Below are 22,790 nucleotides of genomic sequence, written 5' to 3' on the forward strand. Positions count from 1 at the left end.
TGTTTGAGGCATTCGTGGATACTTACATTGTAAGATCACAGCTCAGACGGATGCCAAGCTCTGCAAACATATATCCTTTAAGTTTTCCATATGAGAGGCAGATTAAAGAGAGCTTGCATCAGCTATGAGTTTATAGGCCAACTTTTGGCGTTCACCAAGCATTTGGCATCTCATTGCACATTGACCAGACAAAATTATGTGTATTCTCTTTTCACCAGTTCTGTCTGAAGAGGAAAGTCAAATAGATTTTAACACTAAAAACTCATGCTTTGGCTGTGAAGCATAGTGAAAACTGACCAGGCTGTCTGAGCCAGGAAGGTGGCTCTCTGCTGCCGTGGCACCATATACCACGCTCTTCATAGCTCTCCCCGCCAAAAATTTGGCATGGCCTCAGACGGATGCACTTAGTCATCTCCATCGTCCTCAGTTGCCATCACCTGCTCATGTTGCTCGTGGGTTGGGGACAGGGTTTTGCTCCAGCAGGGGAAATCTCAGAAACTTTGTTTGGCTGGTGTGTGATTTAATTGAAGTGACATGGCTTTTGCCGAGTGAAATAGGGTGAAAAGTGCAGGAGGGGAGGGCAGGGATGGGAGAGGAGGAGAGGATAGAGCTGGGCAGCTCTGCAGCAAGGCATGTCTGAAACTGCTGACGCCTTTTCATCAAGGGCATCCAGAGCTATCACCTCATCTTCTCCCACTATAATCAGGCTATCTGCATGTCCTTTTGCTTTTACCCAGGTGGTTGCTTTTCTGTTTATGGGTTACATTAAGCCAGCCTGATCTTGGGAAACCAATAGGAAGGACTGCCCAAGGCAGCCCATCTGGCAGGTGCTCCCTTCCGGTTGCCATCTGTCTCCTCTTCATCCAGACCAGGGGTGCTGGGTCCTTGTTGTTTCTCCAGCGTCATCACCTTCCCCTGCGTGCTCTGCAAGTGGGCTGCTGCTGCTGCCAGGTGCCTCGCTGGTGTGGCAGCGAGGTGGGTTGTGAGGTGTGGTTCTGTTTGCAGCTATTTCTAGTGTCAAAGCAGACTTTGTCCAGTGGCCTGCTAGCATCTAAAAAAAGCTGCAAGTAAACATGAGCAGTGGTGGGTGTTTTTTGCCCCAGTCCAGGCTCTCTCCTCCTCCTTCTCCTCATGGTGATGTCTGCCTGGGTGGGGTGTGGGTGTGTTTTCATGTGGGGTCTGGCTGGGATCCCTCGTACCCCCTCCATCCTACCCCAGCTCGCTGCTCACCCCTGCTCCTGGCTCAGCATCCTGACTGGGACCACCTGGGGAGCCAGGATGTGGCCTCTCACAGCCATGGTGTCATTCAAGAGAGATAATACAAAGGAAACAAACACTAAATTAGAAAAGATAAGGAAGGCAGAGGGCTTGACTGAACATGCAATTGCCCATCTAGCTGTGATATGAATTCGTGAGGTTACAGCCTGAGATAACCCTCCCGCACTGCTGTGTGCCCCTGTATAGTCACTCAGATTTCCATTGTCTGTCCTTCTGCTGCCTGTGGCTTCTGCCAGCAAACCTGGAGTGTAAAATGAGCAAAAAAAGGATTAAATTGTACATAATCTTTTCTCTTCTCTTCTCTTCTCTTCTCTTCTCTTCTCTTCTCTTCTCTTCTCTTCTCTTCTCTTCTCTTCTCTTCTCTTCTCTTCTCTTCTCTTCTCTTCTCTTCTCTTCTCTTCTCTTCTCTTCTCTTCTCTTCTCTTCTCTTCTCTTCTCTTCTCTTCCTTCCCTTCCCTTCCCTTCCCTTCCCTTCCCTTCCCTTCCCTTCCCTTCCCTTCCCTTCCCTTCCCTTCCCTTCCCTTCCCTTCCCTTCCCTTCCCTTCCCTTCCCTTCCCTTCCCTTCCCTTCCCTTCCCTTCCCTTCCCTTCCCTTCCCTTCCCTTCCCTTCCCTTCCCTTCCCTTCCCTTCCCTTCCCTTCCCTTCCCTTCCCTTCCCTTCCCTTCCCTTCCCTTCCCTTCCCTTCCCTTCTCTTCCCTTCCCTTCCCTTCCCTTCCCTTCCCTTTTTCCTCCCTTTTTCCTCCCTTTTTCCTCCCTTTTTCCTCCCTTTTTCCTCTCTTCTCTTGATAGATCCTCTTGGGATTGTAGAGAGTAGATGGGGGTGAGACCCTAAGAGGTGGAACCCTACAGTATCTCAGTATTTTCTTTCTGGACCAGGACTTTGGCAAACCAAGCACCCAGATGTATCGTATGTGTTAAGGGCTGCTTGCTGAGACCCTGCAGTGCAGAAGTTTAAGATATCACACACTCCTTGCCTTGGCTCTAGGTGTGAGCAGGATGCAAGTCTGAACATGGGTCTGATCCCAAGGGATGGCTCTAATTGCCATCCGGGTCCAGGACAGTGAGATCTGCCCTGGTTAGGTGTGTGCATGGCTGTGTGAGTGGAAATCACTGCTCTCGGGTCCATTGTGAGGAATTTGAGTTCCCAGCACTGGTAAATCTTAAATACTCCTTTGTGTAAAAAGCCTCTTACAGCTTACCCGTAGTGGGTCATGTGTCAGCAGAGGCCTTTAATTGTTCTCCAGGTTTTATCTTTGATGATAAGAGTGAATTAGTGCCAGCCCAACTCCTTTTTAAACACATTTTCTTCTTAACCCTTCTCATCCCTCTCCCCTGCCCACACTCACTGGTTTCCCACACCTCAGGAGCTGCTCTGCTGAGCTCTCCCAGCCACGGGATGAGCATCAAAGCTGCCTTCTGACTGTTTTGTATGGAAAAAGAAGTTTTCCTGGTAGTCTGCCGAGCATTTCTCTGCCTTAGGGTGCCACTCCTACCTTTCTGCTCCAGCGGCACTCTGGAAAGCGGAGATGGTGTTTGCTCACCAGCTTGCAGGGAGAGTGGGAGGATGCATGAGTTGGTTTTAATGCATCTCGTGGTATGCAATTGCAAGGTGCCTGGTGATGTGCAGTGGGTGCAGGGTGGCACATATTGCCAAGAAAACTGGATGACAGAGTGAAAATGCATATCGAAAAATAGTGGAAAAGTAGCTGTTGGCAGTGACACTCCTGCGTGGTGCCCTTCGACACCAACCCGCCATCCTGGGCTGCTGGGGAGGGTGGCTCTGGCCCTCCTGCCAAAATGTGCATTCTGCATCACTGAGGGTCACATCCTGCGCTGCAGACTTCCAGTGTGAAAACCACTTTATGGGTGCTGAAACTCCAGAGCTGCATGGTGCGGTGCTTGGTGTCTCCACTCCGGCCTTCTGTGGAGAGAGACATTTGGACCTGCTGAGATCTTTGGAAACTTCAGCTGCTCAAAGCCCCTGGGGAGGGGAACCATAAAGATGGGCCCTACTGTAGAGTTTTGTAGATAAATAGACAGAAATCAAAGCATCCAAAACATGAAGCCTTGTGGAAGTATTTCATCCCTCTGAATAGAGGTTTGGAGACCAGCCTGGTAGAGCTGGGAGCTTCTGCAGCTCTTGGCTGCTGGTGGGGTTCCTCCTAGCTGACCACTCCTCTGTTCCTCCTGCAGTTACAAGTTGTTCCCCAGCTGTGTCCCATCCTTTGGCTTCCGCCACCTCTTGTCCCTAACGGATAAAGTCGACCGTTTCAATGAAGAAGTTCAGAAACAGAAGGTTTCCCGCAACCGAGATGCTCCAGAGGGCGGTTTCGATGCGATTTTGCAAGCTGCCGTGTGCAAGGTGAGTCGCTCTGATTTATGGGGTTTAAAGGCAAATCAAAAGAGGAGGAGGTTTCTTCTGCTCTGTCCTTGGACCAGGGTAAGGCTTCAGTATGCCATTTCTTGGAAGTGACTACTAAATTTTTCTTGCAGAAACCATGAAAGATGCCTTGAAAAGTAGAGGCTATTGTTTTTGTGTGCTTTTGTACATGAACAGGCAAAGAAATAAAAGGTTAATATCTCTTCTAGTTTAAAGGGGTAAAAACATGGAGCTTTTGCAAATGCAAATTTAGGGCTGAGATTTCATTGCACAATTAGACTTATAGGTGCTGATCCCTGAGGACCTGGGAAGAAATTCTTTAAGAATCATGTACCCTTGCGTGCAGCAGTGCTGTGTGTTGGCTTAATGTGTTTCTTAAGTGTGTGTCAAACACGTATTGCAGCGGTTGACCCATGTTGAGGGTTGCAGCTGGTTTCTACTGCTTGTACGTGCCCCCTGTGGCGTGTGGGGCTGGATGATCCCACCTCTGGGTGCTGATAGCCTACTTTGCCTCTTTGTCAGCGAAACTGGAGCTGTGAGCAGTAATTAAAGACAGAGTTCATTAGCTTGGTGCCATGTTAGCCACATCTTTAGGGTTTTCGGAGATGTTTGCTTGAAGATCTTCCTGGAACAAGTAAGCGTGTTCTCTGTATCCCTCTGTGTGTCAGGGATGGAAGTGTTTGCTCTCCTCCGCCATGTAGCTGAGCTGCCCAGCTCACCAGGGACATCTCTTGACATACAGTTTGTTTTTTGTTTGCTCCAGCCTTGCGTAGTCCTTTTGGTTGGGTGTGTTTTCTTCTGGGTCTGGATTTTGGAAGCGAAGAGATAGGCATCATCTGCAGGTATGGCGGGACTCAGGCTTGTGGGAAACCAGATCTTCCCTTGCCTGGGTTGTCTTCATTTACACTTCATGCTTGTGACAGGACTGAACTTGCCCCATTGGATCTGATGCCACCCAACAGTCATCTTCCCTCTCCCAGCCTGGCGCAGATATTGTTCTTGGCACAACTACAGTGCTGCTCCCAATATTTGTCTTCTCAGTTTTGGAGAGGTGGTTCTCATGGTTAGAGCAGAGACATCTCAGGACAGTGACTCAGTTGTGCTACCCACTGTGTGGTTTTTTTGCACTCCCTTCCACCACATTATTGCAAAAATGGGACCATGTTTCCCTACAGTGCAGAAATACTGCGGTGTGTATCACAAGGGCTCATTCTGGAGGTGTTGCTGGAAGGCAGAAGACCTGCAAGATATTTCCTGCACATTTGTGCCAGTCTCACATTGGTGGTAAGGACCAAAATCTTTGACTGTGGTTCTTAAGTGCACAGCCTGGTCCCTTCTAAATTCAGAAGATGAATTTAGATGCTGGTGCCATCTAAACTCAGGACTGAGCATCCCCTAGGAAGAGTGAACAGAGGTGAGCGTGTGCACTTGCGTGGCTCTTGGCATGTTGTGGCAGGTCATGACAGAGGAATTTCTGCAGCTGTGGTGGTTAATTAATTACTGGAGCTCAGTGGTGGGAAAGAAAGTCCGTGGGACCGGTGTGTGAGGCAGGAGAACCGGCTGCACCACAACTTGCACTGCTTTGGCAGCCCCTTGCTGTGGGTGGAGCAGCTCCGGGCTGATCGCAGGCATGAGCAGCAAAGGCTCCGTCCATCCAGAGTTAGAACAGCCAAAATTTCAGATCAGCTAAGCCCTGTAACCAAAACAGGAACTTAGTGATTAGTTTCCCTCACAGTGGCTGAGTGATGGCCTGGACCGGTTGGTGGCCGCACGTTGTGGTGGGGCTCAGCACCGTTGAGTTGGGTGAAGGTGGCGGACATCTCGGGTGGCATGAAGTGCCGCTTCCTGGTGAGGATGCTCATTGCTGCAATGAATGGTGCTTTGCATGCAGCAGTGATGAATGAAGTATCGTGGGGACTAAACCCTGCAGAGACAGTACTTTCTGGTAACTCAGGAGCTGTTTTCCCTGGTGCAGGGCGAGCAGCATACAGATACCTTGGTGCCTTCTGGGGTGAGTTTCCTCATCACTACTGTAGCACCCCATTGCATCTCTCTGGCATGCTCCAGCTTTTTTCCAGCTTTCACCCTCTCTACCATATTCAAAACCCAAAATTTAAGGCGGTTAAGACCTTAGAAAGTCCCCTGCCTTCGGGGAAATGCAGCATGTTGACCATGAAGTACTTTGTGCTCAGCAGCAGAGTTTGTGGCATCAGTGGGGGCATCCCGGGGAGAGCCAATGGTGGCATGGCAGAGCCTCGCTGTTTCCAGGCCATGGTGTCCGAGTGTGGTCTTCTCCTCCCCTTCAAGCACTGAGGTGTCAGAAACAATACCTACTCTGTTGACTAGGTATTTTTATACTGTAATTCATATCGAGCATTTCTTCTGCATGAGCTGTCTAAGAACTCTGTAACGCTCAAGTCATTTTTTGGCCTGGTTTTCAACCCAAGGAGTGGGGAAAGTCTGTACAGCTAATACAGACTAACGAGCAGGCCCAGGGTTTGGCTGCTTTCTGAAAGATGAAGATATGGTAAATGTTATTCTGGAGGCGATGAAAGAGCCAGAGACAATAAGCCTTTATCCTGATGCTGAAATGCTTAGCCAGGAATATTAATCCACCTTCTGTAATTACATTTTCCATTTGCAGTATTTTGGTTTTCTGCCATCCTTTAAGTGCAAGCATCATATAGCTTGGTGGTATGTATAAGTTTCAGATCTTATATACTAAGATGCAGCAAGGAGATAATGTGGGATTAGAAAATAAAGTGTCCTTTGAAATAGTTTCGACTGGTGCTTGCTATACACTGGTGCAATGGAGATGGCCAAGATGTCTGGGAGACACTGAGGTGCTTTTCAGAGCTACGCAAAACGAAGGAGGTTTTGGCTTTTAATCTCTAAGTCTTGCACCTGTATCTGTTTCTTGCTTCCAAAAGGTCTGCACCTGAGAAACTGGTGGGTGTTAGACATATTGATGAATCCAGGGGGGTCTCCTGGCAGTTGATATCTTGGCAATTGAACCCCTTTTACTCAGCGCACGAAGCATAAATTTAGGTGCTTATTTCAGGCTTGGAAATACTGATGCAGGGTTTTGCAGCCTTTTCAATAGGATTTGGAGGGCTGGGCTGTGCTGAGACAGCTGTGGCAGTTTTGCCAGTTGCTGTTGGCTGTAAGGAGTGAGAAGCTGGCCTTTCAGGGCATGGGAGGCAACTACAAATGGTCATAGGAGTAGGGACAGGATCTGTAGTGTGCCCAGCCCTGTGGAGACACATCTTCCCACTTCACTCTGCTTTGAGTCAGGTCCCAGCCCTGCTTTCAAAATCCTTTGTATCCCATGAGGATCAAAAATCAGATGAGCAGGCAGACGTCAGTGCAGGTTTTTTTGTTCAACAATCCCAGTCCAGTAAAAATAAATGAAAGTCTATTTGGTTATTTGTTTTAAACAGAGCAGAGTGCTGCTCTGGGTTTTGCGGTGGAAACTGCGTGTGGAAGAGCTGTATTTTCCAGTGCCTGCAAGCTGCTGGCGGAGACAGCGTGCGATGCGGCAGCTCCTCGGCACGCTGGCCTCTCCGGATGCTTTTGGTGTGGCATTGGCACCAGCTTGGCCACCCCATCTGAGACACCGTGGTCCAATGCTCCAAGGCATCAAATGCTCTCAGTGCCGGATATCAGCCCGGATATTGGCACCGACACTGCGGTACTTGTTGCTTTTTGGAAGTGAGTTCCTGAATTGAGGAACCAAAACGTTTCTGATGTTGTTTATGTGGGAAAGTGTGTGTCAGAGACACAGAGAGTTTGTCTGTAAAGGGATGCTTAGCCCGTAATTTAAAGGTGGGCTTAGCAGGCAGGTGAACAGAAGCATCATCCCTGATGTGGCTTCATAAATGCTGCTTGAATGCAGCTTGTTTTCTTTGTGCATACCACATTTCTAAGGAAATGAAACTCAAATTAGTCCTTTTAATCTCTTTGGGAGTTTCTTGGACTCAATTGTTTAAAAAGAAAAGAAATCAGCTTTGGATACGCAAAGGAAAGTGAACTGGATGGGCTTCTGTCTGGTGGCTGAGTAGACCAACAACTGCTTCTTGCATTGTTAGAGCCGTAATCACTTTTGAGTCGAGTTCTTAAGAAATTACATTTTGGCATGAAGATTTTGCCTTTTGTCCAGTGGGGTCACTTCAGTGGAACAACTTCTGCTTCCCAGCGCAAAAAAGTCCTCACCGCATACCGAGCTGGACTGTAATGTGCTGGTACATGGCAAAGGATGTGTATTGCCAGAGATTTCTTCCTATGGCCTTACTTGCATTACATGGGTCTTTAAAATACCATGAAAGAAAAAATACCTTCTGCAATAGGGTGGAAATCTACTCTGCGATAGTGTCCCTGAAGCAAGAGTTATATTTATCGGAAAGATCAGCAGGCTTTGGGCTATGACTCACATTTGCAGGTGAAAATTGCACTGGCAGCTGTGATTCTGCATCCTTCTGCCTGCTCTGGCCTCTTGCCCTGCCCACACCAGTGCTTTCTGTAGGAAGTGTCTTTGCAAGCTGGGCTGCGGCAGCTCGTAGGCTAGCACCTTACTGTAAAACAAGGCAGATGTCAGATATTGCTAAATAAGCTGAGCAGTAAGCTCTGGAGGAGTTGGGTATATTCATCTGCACTCCTTTCCCATCAGTAAGCTTTTACCAGCTTTTCCCTCATCCCTTTCCAAGGGATTTGTGCTGTTGCTCTGAGCCAGGAGCTGGAGGGAGGGGGATGCTGGATGCATGTGGGGAGGGAAGGCGTGGGGCTGTGTCTCTGCCGGCAGATGGGCAGGGTGGCCAGCCCAATGGGAAGCTCTGGGAGATGGGGCTTTCTGGCTCCGGTCTCTGCCGTGGCAGGATCTCCTTGCTGTGGTTGGCAGGCAGGACTTCAGCCTGCCTGGCTTGGCACGAGCTGGCAGTGGGAACAGCCAGCAAGTTCAGGGGAGTGTGCTGCAGGGCTATGGTTTCCAAAGACTTCCTTTGGGCTTCTCTGTTTCCTTCCACTTCCATTGCAGCAAACTGATTCAGTGTGCTGTTGTAGGCACCGATCTGCTTTTTGGGCTGATACAAAGCTGGAAACCTGGGGAAGCTCCATGACAGGGAAACGTTTATCATCTAAATCTTATCCCTTTACTTGAGAAAAATCTGTCCCTGCATCTCTCTCCATCCAAAGATGGTGGTAACATCTGGTCCTTGCACAGAGGGACCAAGGAGGGTTCAGAGGACACTTCTTGTGCTGTGCTTGACATCTCAGTGCTTTCATAGGGACCACTAGAGTGTGGCTTGGGATTAGTACATTTTTAAATATGCAGAAGTTGCTCACAGCAGAGCTGTGTGGGGCAGTTGTGCATGGATTAGTGCAGGCAACCACTGTCAGCGCTCCCACTGCCACGCTCTGCTCCAGCTGTGTGCATCTCTGCTCTTCTGGGCTGTGGTGCAGAGGGATTGAGCTGTTGAGGGCATGCGTAGTGGTGCACAACAAAATAGCAGGAGGCTTGGAGGCACCATCACTTCCAGAAGATGTGTGCAGAAGGGGACCAGGGCAGAGAGCCTGTGCATGCATGTGCATGCACGTGGGTGCACCAAAGCCAGCCCCCTTGGGCAGGCACCTCACTTCATGTGTCACAGCTCAGAAACAGCCTTTTTGAGCAGGCGGTAATGAAAATGCTGAGTGGGGATATTGCAGCTCTTGCTGTTGCCTTGGCCGCTTCTCAGAGCTGAGGAAATAAGGTCAGATTAAATATGTGTGGAGGAATTTGGCAGGTCTCCTTTGGCTATAAAAGCAGATGAAATTCTTATTCTTGGATCTGGGTAGAGAAGGTCTGGTGGACAGTCCACATACCTCCTCATGCCTTTTTAAGTAAGTGTGTTGGAAGGAGATGTTGGGAAATGCTAGATGGGCCCCTGATATTTTGTTTTCTTTCCAGAGATGGGTGGACAGGAGCATGGTACTCTTCTAATTAGTGCTAACGGGTCTGCTGCTGGATGGGTGCATGGCTGGGACCGTGTGCAGGGCGAGGGGCGAAGTGTGGGCTTGGCAAGGGCAGACCAGCTGTCTCACAGGGTTTGTTTTCCCCCAGGAGAAGATTGGCTGGCGTAAGGAGGCATCTCACCTGCTGGTCTTCACGACAGATGACGTGCCCCACATAGCCCTGGATGGGAAGCTGGGGGGGCTGGTGCAGCCCCACGATGGCCAGTGCCACCTGAACGAAGCCAATGAGTACAGCGCGTCCAGCCAGCTGGTGAGTAGAGACATGGGGCCAGCCCTTGGAGACCTCGGGGTGTTGGTGGACCTCTCTGGAGACCAGCCACCCCCGACTCCAGCAGCTTTTGGCAAACGCAGCCCCTGACCAACGTGGTTTTACCTGGTCCTGCAGTTTGCAAATAAAATTTGCTGTTCCCCTTGGGCATCCCCCCACAGTGAATGCTTCTGTGATGCTCAAAAATAGGTTAGGAGCTTAGCGGGTTTCTTCAGGGCTCATTGCAAGGGAGGGAGAAGTACCTTGGTGTCCTGAAGAACATCAGATTTGCTGCAAAGTGTAGAGGAAACATTAAATATGTCATCCCTTTTCTAAAATGTCCAGTGGATTGTCAGCTTCTCCCCGGGGAGGCTGAGCCTACCTTGATGTGGCTACAATAGCAAGCACAAGAAGATGCTTATCTTATTTACAGTCTTTGAGCTTGACACTAACATAGGTCTTAGTAATAAATAGACAAACTGGCCCTTTTAGTTTAAACTCAGTGGAGAAAACTTCTGGGGTGAATGAGCACTTGCCTGCCACCTAACTATCACATCATTCTGCAGAAGGATGCTTTATTCAGCAGATCACAAGCACTACTTATGATTTTTGTTCCTGCGTGGACGTCACCCTGTAAGAGGAGGTGTTTCTGGATGGCTGCATTATGGCCAGAGGCTAGGGTCCTCAGAGAAACCCTCTTTCCAGCCCCCTGTGCAATCCTAGCAAGTGTATACACAAGGGAGCACAGCTGTCGTACTGACATGGTTACGCTGGGGAGCTGGCGTGGGGATGCTGCCTTGGTGTTTCCGTGTTTGAGTCTTGGAGGCTCTCAATCAGCCCTCCAGTCTGGAAGTAAATGAGGTGTTTTTAAATGAGGAGAGCATTTCAGAAGCAGCCTGGGGTTTAAAACTCAAGCTGGTCTCTTGAAAGTGAGCCCTGGTTTGTTACTGTGTTGCTTGTGGGTAGCTAGAGCAGTATCTTCCTGCCATCCTCTCTGGCTGGGAAGTCTGCAGAATTAGAGTTTATCGTAATCTGTTTATGGTTCCAGTATACAGAAAGAGCAGGCAATGGGTATTTCTGCTTTGGGAGAAAAATCATACATTTCCACTTACTGCAGTTCTAGATCTCCCTGCCTCGCATCCCTGGAGACAGCAGCCAGTTTATTACACACATGCATCTGCTGATGGCAAAGCAGAAAGAGGAAAGAAAGAAATCCAGTGTTTCAGGTGTTGCTGTAGCTAATGGTGTTGTCAGTCATATATTCTAGTGAAGGGTGCAGCGGAAATATTTAAGGGATGACAGAATTTCTACTGTTTCAGGTGGGATTGTGCTGGTACATCAGGGACTTCATCCCACAGCAAAACATGCCATGTGTCTGGAACGAATTTTGCCATTGGGAGGAGAAGAGCAATGAAATTAGTCTTTGTTTCTGTGTTACCGATCACTTTCTGCCCTTTTTGTGCCCCTAGGATTATCCTTCCCTGGCGCTTCTTGGGGAGAAACTCGCTGAAAACAACATCCACCTGATTTTCGCTGTTACAAAAAGCCATTACGTCCTGTACAAGGTAAGCGCTGCTGAGCCGCCCGGGCTGGGAGGAGATTTAAATGCCTCGTGAAAGCATCTTCCTTCCGGCACCGTGGAGCAGAGGCAGATGCAAGCGTGCGTGTGTGCAGCCGCAAGCGCACATGTGTGCAGCCGTAAGCACATGTGCACGTGGCCACGTGCTGCCCGTGGGGCTGGCAGGAGCAGGCAGATGCAGGCAGGCGAGGCTCAGCCCACCGTCCCTCCCCACTCATCCTTTCAGTGAAAAGCCCTAAAGCTTCTTAGAGCAAACAGATATAATGTTAGTGAGCATGCGAAGACCTAAAATAGACTCCAGCTTAATCTTGATGTTCGGATGGCTGCCAGCCGTGCAGCATTGCGAGAGAGCAGAAACCTGTTCAACCCATTCTGCAGTGACTTAATCCCATTACCTAATCGCACGCAGTGTTTCTGCCCAGCTGTGTTTTTCCATCACGGAGTCCAGGGCCCCGACACACGACATACAATTTGAACTCCCTCGAAAGGAAAAGGTGACCCAAGCCGCAAGGGCCAGCCTGTGTCTGGAGCTGCCCCACGGGGTTCCGCTCCTCTGTGGATGGGGGGAGGTGTTTCAGGCGAGGTTGCTTTCAGAAACCTCTGCTCCAGCTCTCAAGGCTCGAACAAAAACAACAAGTAGCCGCGTTGCTACGGTCGAGATGCTGCTGCTCTCCCGCGGAGAGCAGGAGGGCTGAGCTCATTCTCCACCCCGTCTCTGGGGATGCTCGCAGGTCGAGAGGCGAGATGGGGCAGCTGCACCTCCCTCCCGCCGGTGCCAGCTCTCCTGAGTGCACAGTGGCTGGGTCTTGCCCCCTCCGGCAGCAGACCTGGGCCTGTTAGTCCCCGTCCCGTGGCCACGAGCTTTGTTCAGCATTTGACGTGCCATGTTAGCAATGCTTTGCTCTGAAAAGTTCCACATTAACAGGAGCCAAGCTGTACCGTGTACACCACTGGACAGTGGGGCAGGGTGTGTGGCCGGTGTCCCTTGGCCTGGGGTTGATCCCTCCTCACCCTCTGCTTTCCTCTCTGCATCTCAGCATTTTCTTTCACTTTCTTATTTTTCAAGAACTTTACTGCCTTGATTCCTGGGACAACAGTGGAGATTTTGCACAAAGACTCCAAGAATATCATCGAGCTGATCGTCAAGGCCTACAACGTAAGTGCATTTTAATACTGCAGCTGCTGTCGTGCGAAGTGCCAAGAGCTCGGCCAGCTCGCCTCTCCCCGGCGTGCTCCACCCGGCTTGGCCGCCTCCCTCCCCAGTCTGCCACGCACGGCCGGAGCTGGGGCAACCACCCTGGGGAGGGAAACGAGAGGTGTGAGGTGGATAAAGAGCATGGAGATGCCCAAGGGAGCCTGCGGCACAGCAGAGATTTCACCCCGAATCTCTTGTGTGCAGAAATACCCTCAAAATACATCCCTGATCTAAAACAGTTCTCTCTGAGCACCCTACCAGTAGTTAAAATAGATTATTTCTTTGCTATCTGATGTTCATGGCTTGGACGGGCGTAGTCTTCGCTGGGTAAAAAACTGGTTGGGTGGCCGAGCCCAGACAGTAGTTGTAAATGGAGTTAAGTTCAGTTGGCAGCTGGTCACGAGTGGTGTTCCCCAGGGCTCTGTTTTGGGGCCAGCCTTGTTTAATACCTTTATTGATGATCTGGATGAGGGGATTGAGTGCGCCCTCAGTAAGTCTGCAGACGACACCAAACTGGGTGGGAGTGTCGATCTGCTGGAGGGTAGGATGGCCCTGCAGAGGGACCTGGACAGGCTGGATCGATGGGCCAAGGCCAACTGGATGAGGTTTAACAAGGCCAAGTGCTGGGTCCTGCACTTCAGGCACAACAACCCCGTGCAACGCTACAGGCTTGGGGAAGAGTGGCTGGAAAGCTGTCTGGTGGAAAAGGACCTGGGGGTGTTGATTGACAGCCGGCTGAACATGAGCCAGCAGTGTGCCCAGGTGGCCAAGAAGGCCAACAGCATCCTGGCTTGTATCAGGAATAGTGTGGCCAGCAGGAGCAGGGAGGTGATTGTTCCCCTGTACTCGGCACTGGTGAGGCCGCACCTGGAATACTGTGTCCAGTTTTGGGCCCCTCAATACAAGAAAGACATTGAGGTGCTGGAGCGTGTTCAGAGAAGGGCAACAAAGCTGGTGAAGGGTCTGGAGCACAGGCCTTATGAGGAGCGGCTGAGGGAACTGGGGTTGTTTAGCCTGGAGAAGAGGAGGCTGAGGGGAGACCTTATTGCTCTCTACAACTACCTGAAAGGAGGTTGTCGTGAGGTGGGTGTTGGTCTCTTCTCCCAAGTAGTTAGTGATAGGACAAGAGGAAATGGGCTTAAGCTGCACCAGGGGAGGTTTACGTTGGAAATTAGGAAAAATTTCTTTACAGAAAAGGTGGTCAAGCATTGGAACAGGCTGCCCAGAGAGGTGGTGGAGTCACCATCCCTGGAAGTGTTCAAAAAACGGGTAGATGTGGCACTTTGGGACATGGTTTGGTCTAGTCTACCCTTGATTGGTTTAGAGTAGACTTGGTAGTGTAGGTTAATGGTTGGACTGGATGATCTTAAAGGTCTTTTCCAACCTAAACGATTCTATGATTCTATGATTCAGAGGCCTCCCAAGGCTGTGACCAGGCTCTGGCTAAGGTCGCATCCTTTGTTGGTCTCCGTGCAGCAGAAGTCGGTCCTCAGCAACCTGTGAGCATCACTGAGTCTCTTGGGTCCCAAAGGAGCCCAGCCTATTTGGCATTGCCAGTGCTGGGGCCCATGAGGGACAGTGAAGGACCAGCAGTTTTACTGCGGACCTGATGTTGTCCATCTCTATGGAGATCAGGGGAGCAGATCACTTAGAAGCAGCTAAATTGCACGTTCATTGGGTAGTTAGTTGTCAACATTTCTGTTGACTTCTCCCTGAATTCTTAGGGGTTGGCTCTTCGTAAAGGTCTTTTCCAACCTAAACAATTCTATGATTCTGTTTCGTGCTCCTGGAAGGATATTGCTGTGCTGGGCCTGGAGGTCTGACCCCGTAATGGGTCAGCCTTCAGGTGGGGTTCCTTATACGTGGGACTTGTGAACACAGCTTTCGATGGCTGCAAGCCCTTCTTCTTGGTACTATACTCATTAGGGAAAGGGAGTGAGGAAGGACTTTTCTGGAGGAGTTTACACATCCAGAGTTCATGTAGGATTGTGCTGTGCTTTGCATGACCTGTAACGTTCATCTTTCCTTCCCCCACAGCTCCCTGCAGTTAAAGCAGCATTTGGTTATGCCCTTGGGAAGAGTGCTTCCCAAAGCTTCACCCTCTAAGGAAAGGCAACGAGCAGCTAATGCTGCTAAGGAGGCCCTAGAGACACTGCAAAACAAAAGCCCAGTTGTCCCAGTTTGTCCCCTTGAGGAAGAAGGGTCTTGTGGATAAGATGCTTGGCTGGGGAGAAGGAAATGAACATTCACTCCATGTTGACTTTGCATGCAGTCTCAGCGCCATGACATGAAAATCTCCCTTTGCCTCAGTTTCCCAGCTGTAACATGCATCCATTTCACCACCCCTCAGGCCTTTGCTGATAGATATAAGCTGATGAAAGCTGTGGGGCACCTAATGCCCCCACCCCTGCTCCCTCCCTCTCTTTGCTTGCGAGCTTTCCAGTGCAGCTGGCTGGAGACCACCAGGATGCTGAGACCAAGGTGCCCCACAGAAGGAGCAGTGAGGGATGAACTGTTGCTGAGACCGGGGCTGATTTCTTGCCTGTTCAGCTGGGTGGTGGATGTGGGCCAGGACCCCGAGGCGTGCTGTTGGGTGCTGGCAGGTCCTGCCTGTGCTGCAGGCAGCCTGGGGCCATGGGAAGCCTGGTGCCTGCCCAGCCTGTCTCCTCTCGGTAAGTTTGTTTTTTCCTGAAATGAAGGAGGAAATTGTCCCTGAGGGAGAAGGCTAAAATTTCTGTTTCCAAAGCGGCAGTGAGCCTTTTTTTATTCCTCATGGAAAGGAAACTCTGAGCCTGGTGGAACACTTCAACAGCAACAGGGACCATCTTCTCCTGCGGGGTGGCAGTGGCTGGTACCCTGGGCCCAGCCTCAGCCTCTCCACTTCAGTGCTTTGGCCATCTCTGGTCCTCTCTTGTCTGCTTCCCTCCACTGATGCATACATCAGACTTGCTCAGGGCTTATGTTTCCCCCAAGATCCCTTTCCTCCATCTCTTCATCTTCTGTCTCCCTTTTTCTTCTGCCCAGTGTGCCGTTGCCCCTCCCTCATTTGGAGGGGCGTGAAACAAAAGAGAACAGGAACAGCTTTTTTCCTCTGTCCTCACTAAGAAAAAAACCCTTTCCCCCCAGATCTCCACACTTGTGGGAGATGGAGAGGCTCCTGGGGGACTGTGCCTGGGCTGGTGTGGTGCTGGGGGGTCTCTGCCCAGGCACACAGGCTGGGTTTGGACCGAAGGGACCAAACAGGGATGCTGGCTTAAAAACTGCTTTTCTAAACCCAGTCCAGGAGTGTGCTTCTTATTACATCACCGATGGGTTTCCTGTGGCAGGCGGCAGGTGGCCTTCACATCAGCCGCGCCTGGAGCCGCTGCCTGTTCAGGATTTCCTTGTTTTTACGCTGAAACGATCCACCCTTTGAATTTCCCCCGGGCTATAGCAGAAAACTTTATTTCAGGCAGAGACATTGCTCTATCTCAGGACCAGACCGTTCCTCTAGGTCTCTCCAGCATCCTCCGGTCATCCCTGAAGGTGCAAAAAGCTTGGGGGCCACCAAAGAACACAGCAGCAAAATCCCATGGTCGCCCTTAGTGGTGGCTGAAGTGCTGTGAGAAGGTATTACTGTGTAATGGTGCAAAGTGGCTAATAATAATAGCATTATAATTAAGCTGATAGTATTACTATATAGGACAAGAGATCTTGGCATCTGTATAAGAACATAGGAAGAGCCCACGCAAGATCATAGCGAGGTGTGGCCTGGTGTCCTGTCTTCCACCGTGCCCCAGGTGAGATGCACTGGGCAGGAAGACAGGAGAGCGTATCAGTGTGACAGCTAATTTCTATGGGACAATTTTGGGCAGAGCAGCATGTTCAGCTTTACCGGCACATGTGGTGTTCATCACACAGGTGATGGATGCTCCGTATGGTCCAAATTGCCACTCCATGAACGGCTCCTCCGTTGCAGCAGAGAGATATGAAATCATTCCTTTTTTTTTCCTCAAGGGCTGTTTAGATTTGCCCAGCCAAAACTCATTTATTTCCTGCCCGTTTCCAAAAATGTAAGCTCTTTGCTGGCCTGTGAACCCTGATTTTGTTATCACATGGGCTTGCAAAAGGTCTGAATTAGCACTTCTTAATCTGGCCACTTCAGTGAGGGTTGGGGACAAGGGAGAGAGGGATGGAGCTGCAAGCTGGCTTTGGAAAATAAATATATTTGTGTAAAAAGCTCCATTTTGAAAACCTTTGTCTTTTTTTGGACACCACTTGTAAAAAAATCAGTTCCAGCCATTGGAAGAATGAACAAAACGACCTCATTCTAAATTAATACTTATAAACTTCATTTTGTTTTGACTTAAAAAGTCTGTGTGTGCAGCAGTGTGGAGAGATGAGAAGCAGAAGAAAAGGGGTAGGAGCATACTAAAACGTTGCTGATGGAAAACGTTTTTTGCTTTGGAAAGTTTTGCAAAGAAAGAGATTTTTCATTTTTTTTTTTCCATGGTGGTGTTTCCAGCTGATGCATCTGGAAGGGTACCTTTTGTTTGGCATTTTCTCCAAAGAGGGAAAATACATTTTTCTGACTGGTTGGGTGAAATCAAGAAAGCAGGACAGAGTTAGTGCAGTTTTACACCTTCCTTATGCAGTCCAACAGATGTCACAGGACAACTGCCAGTGAAGAATCAGGTCTTTGCGCTTTGCTAAGGGGCTGGTTTATGGGGAGGAGGAGGTGCAGATGTGCGCATGAGGCTCTGACCTTCAGCTCAGAGATGCTCAATTTGTGGTCGAGAATGTTTTCTTCCTTCTTTTTCTTGTGCATCCATATCAGTGCTGGCTGCAGTGGTCATCATGTCTGTCCTAGAGGGCATAAGCCACCTGCAGGGGTTGTAGGCAGCTCCCTGTGACTCTAGTTGCATTCATCAGAAGTCTCCTGAACTGGTTAAGTCAAACCCAAATGTCAATGTATGTGCACAGGTGGGGTTTTTTTCATATAGATGCAGAGATGTCCTAGCTGCCCTCTGGAAACATCAGGAGAAGAGACCAAAGCAGAAGAAATTCACCTGCCTTTGGGAACCTGATGGTTTGCTTTCTTGTTGTGTTTCTAGAGTATTCGGTCTAAGGTGGAGCTCACAGTCTGGGACAGCCCTGAGGACATTGGCTTGACCTTCACCGCCACGTGCCAGGACGGGTTGTCCTATCCCGGGCTCAGGAAGTGCGGGGATCTCAAAATAGGAGATACGGTGAGTCTGCCATTCAGTCCATCCCCTGGAGAGGCTGTTTCACGCCCTGTTGCAGCCACTTACCTCTCTTGATGAGTGGTTCCAGGTGATAAAATACAGCTTTACTCATCTTCCTCTGCTCTCCTCACACCGTGCCACGTTACTATAGAAACCCATGGAGAATGGCTCTGCTATAAGTGGCTCTGGGTGGTATAGATCAGCCCAAGGTCAGCTATGAGGAAAGACAGAATACAGGCGCCTTGTCTACAGCACCCAGAGCCAGAAGGTCTTGATCAGGCAGCAGGACGCGATAGTCAACAATGGGCTTTTTTGTCCTATAATCCCAGATATTCGTGTCACACTCTCACCTGTGAAGTTTTTATTACCATGGTCTGCTGGTCTTTTTCTGGTTCATTAAATGTTCAAGGTTTTCTTGTTATTGTTTGAGAATCCTGGTTTGTATTAGCATCCTGGAACACATATCAGGAATAGTGTGGCCAGCAGGAGCAGGGAAGTGATTGTCCCCCTGTACGTGGCACTGGTGAGGCTGCACCTGGAATACTGTGTCCAGTTTTGCGCCCCTCACTACAAGAAAGACATTGAGGTGCTGGAGCGTGTCCAGAGAAGGGCAACGAAGCTGGTGAAGGGTCTGGAGCACAGGCCTTATGAGGAGCAGCTGAGGGAACTGGGGTTGTTTAGTCTGGAGAAGAGGAGGCTGAGGGGAGACCTTATTGCTCTCTACAGCTACCTGAAAGGAGGTTGTAGTGAGGTGGGTGTTGGTCTCTTTTCCCAGGTAACAAGTGATAGGATCAGATGAAACAGCCTCAAGTTGTTCCAGGAGCAGCGTAGATTGGGTATTAGGGAAAATTTCTTCACCAAAAGGGTTATCAAGCATTGGAACAGGCTGCCCAGGAAAGTTGTTGAGTCCCCATCCCTGGAGGTATTTAAAAGATGTGTAGATGTGGCACTTAGGGACATGGTTTAGTGGTGCACTTGGCAGTGTTAGGTTTATGGTTGGACTCGATGATCTTAAGGGTCTTTTCCAACCTAAATGATTCTGTGATTCTAATCTAAACCTGGAGTAAAGAGCTCATAGTTAACTTTGGAGGTATTGCAAAAAAAGACAGGGTGCTCAGAAAGGCAGCAACCCTCCTCTCCTGTGTGCAGTTCCTAGGGTTATTGGATGGCAGCACAGACTAAAAATAAAGTTGCCCCTTAATGTTAACAGTATACATGGCATAATCCATCCTGTGCTTTTTTATAACAAACCAGAGAAACTAAGCTTTGCTTGTTAAAAATTAATATTGATATAGATAAATGAGTGGCTGGGCTGCAGGGCTGGGGCAGGAGGGCTTAAGACCAGCAGGGAACCGCCTTCCCTTCTCCAGGCTTTTGCTGGCTGCGAGGACCTGGGTGTGGGTTTGTTAGCAGCCTGACTGCCTTATTTGAGAAGAGTGGCTCTGCAAACATACCAGAGTTCTAAGCGCTGAGGCATACAAAAATAGTCTGAAAGAATCAGCAGTAGCTGGATTTTTACCCTGCCAAATAAGGATCATGCAAAGTGTTAAAAAGGGAGGTGACCTCAGCTTTTTTAGCTGAATTTACTGGATCTCCGATCAGTGGGTAAAATCAATCCTGGGAGCGTTGCCACGCTCAGCACATGCCCTCCTTGTTCCCACAGCAAAGCCTGAGCCCCCGAGGTAGTGGAGTTAATGTGGTGGTTGATCCTGGGCTCCCGGCTTTGGCACAAGCAGGGGGGTCGCTCCAGCTGCTGCAGCTCGTGCTGTAAAGGGGTTTGGCAGTGGGTACATGCATGCCCATATCCACAGAGGCTGATGGTGTGGGTGAGAACAACTGGCTCGCCCAATCCTGATGAATTGGGGGTACCTTCTGCCCTGGCAGCAGAAGATTTGGGGTGCAGCAGAGAGCCAGCACTGGTACCTCTCCCATTTTTGGTGCACTGGAGTATTGAGGTGCCAGCACAGGCAGCCATGCCACAGGACAACAGGGGTCCCATCCCTTCTTCCCCTCTTGTTCAGATGCTCTCGGCCCCATTACTTCCACATGGATCAAGATTTGACTCCTGCTAAGAAAGTCTCCCCAAAGAGGATAACGCTGGCACTGGATCCTAATCTGCTGGGGTTTAGTCCTGGGGGCATGGGTGTCAGCAGGTGAAAGAGAGCAGGATTACCCTGATCCCCTTATCTTGCTCTGTGACCTTCTCCTCTGTAATTTGAACTCGTTGCCTAATTGCTTCAGGCCTTGGGAATGGGAGGGGGTCAAGGGAGGCTTCATGGGGTGCAGCTCTCCTGGCTAGAGGTGGCAGCTGCTCCGCTATCTGTCCACATATCACCCCTTGGCATGTGGGATGGTGCGGGCAGTGAGAGCTTGAGGTGACGCCAAATGTCTCCAGAGAAAAATCATTCCCTCCTGATGCCTAGGAAAGGGTCTCGTTTCCTTGGAATAAGGTTAATCCTCTTTGCTAACCTGCAGCTCCAGGCAGCTGGCCGGCCTGAGACCCCCACCCACAACAACAGGATTATATCCAGGGTCAAGCAAGCGGCCATAGGATGGTCTTGGTTTTCCCAAGGAGAGAATCCCTGACACTGCATTGTAGCAACAGAAAATGGGTAGGGAGGTGATGTGTAACCATATAATGATGTGTAACCCTTCTGAAGCCAGTCTTAACAGAAGCATCCACCAAAAATGGCCCATTAGCAGTGTGCTGAAAGCTTGGGACTGTGTGACTGATGGACATCTCTGTGTGCAGATCAGGATGCCCATAAAACCTTCTAAATCCATGATCTTGTAGGCACCTCAGGCCTTTGTGCCACGTTGGTTAGGTCCTTGCTAGTGCTTGGTATCAACAGAGTTTATTATTTTTAATATCATGAAAACCAGGCTGTTTGCTAGAGTTTTGCCCTGTTTATTTCACGAGAATAGGCAGGGTCCTTCCCACTTCACAGAAACCAACAGTCCCTAATGGGGAAGATTACTGCTGGTGGCTGACAGTAAAGAGTTTTAAAACGTTAAGGATGCCAAACCCCTCATGGGACTGGCAGATGTTGGTGCATTGAGCTGCAGATGGCCTTGCTAGATGTGCAATTGCTTTGGGGGTTTTTTGCACACCTGGGAGTGAAGCTTGATGTGCTGAGCGTGGTCTTGCTCCAGGGAGTCGCTCCATGGCTTTTCCTCAGGACACTTGCCCTTCCCTCCTGCCTTCCTTTCCAGGACACCCTTGACGGCCGTTTTGGGGCCATGTGTTAACTTACATCTCAACCTGCCCCCCCAGGTTTCCTTTGAGGTGGCTGTGGAGGCACGGAGCTGCCCCTCTGAGGACATCTCCCACGCCTTCACCATCAAGCCCGCCGGCTTTCGGGACACGCTGGAGGTGGCGGTGACCTACAACTGCCTCTGCGGGTGCACCAGCCACGCCACGCCGGCCAGCGGCAAGTGCAGCGGCAACGGGACCTACTCCTGCGGGCTGTGCGAGTGCGACACTGGCTACCTGGGGGCCAGGTGCGAATGCGAGGAGGGTGCCAGTGGGGACATGCACCACGCCATGTGCCGAGAGGCGGAGGGCAAACCCCTCTGCAGCGGGAGAGGGGAGTGCAGCTGCAACCAGTGCCTCTGCTACGAGAGTGAGTTTGGAAACATCTATGGGCCCTTCTGTGAGTGTGACGACTTCTCCTGCGCCAGGTACAAGGGAGTCCTCTGCTCAGGTAGGAGCCTTTCCTCCCTTGTACCCTCCGCTTTGTGGGGATGGGGAAACCGCCCCGAAATCCAGAAATGGGGAAGGCTGCTGGGCTGGTGTGTGCAGGCTGTGCAAGGGGCCGCGCCTGCCCCACCTGCCAAAATCTGCCCTGTTTCTGGAGGGATCTGCGCTCTGTTTCTTTTCTTTATGGAAAAAGGGAGGCAGAGGTTTAAGTGCATCCACACTAACTAGCAAAAAGTGCATTAACCCCATCAGAACTGAGTTTCCAGCATTAGAGTGAAAGGCTCTCTCTTGGCAGGCTTGTCCTCTGCCGGGGTCCCACAGAGATGAGCAGAGTCTTGGCTTTGGTGGTATTATTTTGATGTAACCATGCACATCTCTTGCACACTGAAATATATCCCCAGGCAAGAGCACAGGCTTGAATCCTCTGAAGCTTTTTGATGTCTTCTCAGGTTGTGTTTCTTCTATGTGTGCCATCCTTCCTTGTGTAGGCAGAAACAATATTTTTTTTTAAAGATGAAGCATGTGAAGTAATCCCCTGGTGCAGCGCAGGTGGAAGGAAAGGTTGTGTTTAAGTCTGTTACTTATTAGAGAAAAATCTGTATTGAAGATTCCTAAAAGTATTTTATGTATAGATTTTTCTGCCCACTGGGGAAACAAATCATTCACTGGGAAAGATGTTAGCCAGTCAACTTTGCTTAAGCAAAGGTAGAGGAGTTATTTAGCTATGTTTGCTAAAATGGCTTTAATTCCTTGTCAGTCTGAGGTCACATAATTTAACTTGCATGTAATTGCCTGGATTAGCCCTCGGACATAATTCCCTCAGTTGGAGCTGGGCAAAAGGTTATTCTTTAAAATTTGCCTGCTTTCAAGCAAGTAAAATATTTCCTTAACTGAAACTCTATTTTTCACGTTTTCTCCAGGGAAGTGGTGAGCTTTTTCCCTGCTGTTTGTCTTGCCCTGCAGGTTTTTGAGCTGGGCAGTAAGTGATGGGGTACCTTTTGATTGCAAATTTCTGGCTGAGACGATCATGTTGTCAGGTGGGTAGAGGATGTTCGTGCTCATTTTCATGTAGTCTGGCTAGTGATGTTTCGGTACTGCGGAAGGTGGGGCAGGTGATACCCTGGTTTTTGGCATTGCCCTGGGGCTCCCCATTGCAGGGCAGTGAGAAAGGCAGGTACCA

General features: G+C 49.8%; 1 protein-coding gene across 2 annotated transcripts in view; it reads left to right on the forward strand.

The window, feature by feature from the left end:
* ITGB5 (integrin subunit beta 5) overlaps nucleotides 1-22,790 on the forward strand; it is a 66,839-nt gene that overhangs the window by 20,402 nt on the left and 23,647 nt on the right. The window contains exons 5-10 of one of the 2 annotated variants that reach the window (XM_075710518.1): nucleotides 3,472-3,640; nucleotides 9,753-9,914; nucleotides 11,381-11,476; nucleotides 12,557-12,646; nucleotides 17,779-17,913; nucleotides 21,185-21,614. In XM_075710518.1, coding sequence (XP_075566633.1) covers nucleotides 3,472-3,640; nucleotides 9,753-9,914; nucleotides 11,381-11,476; nucleotides 12,557-12,646; nucleotides 17,779-17,913; nucleotides 21,185-21,614 — 1,082 coding nt within the window. The remainder of the gene's footprint in view (nucleotides 1-3,471; nucleotides 3,641-9,752; nucleotides 9,915-11,380; nucleotides 11,477-12,556; nucleotides 12,647-17,778; nucleotides 17,914-21,184; nucleotides 21,615-22,790) is intronic. The other variant, XM_075710519.1, reaches the window with a different exon arrangement.

This window comes from Pelecanus crispus, chromosome 5 (genome assembly GCF_030463565.1).
Source record: "Pelecanus crispus isolate bPelCri1 chromosome 5, bPelCri1.pri, whole genome shotgun sequence".
Lineage (NCBI taxonomy): Eukaryota > Metazoa > Chordata > Aves > Pelecaniformes > Pelecanidae > Pelecanus > Pelecanus crispus.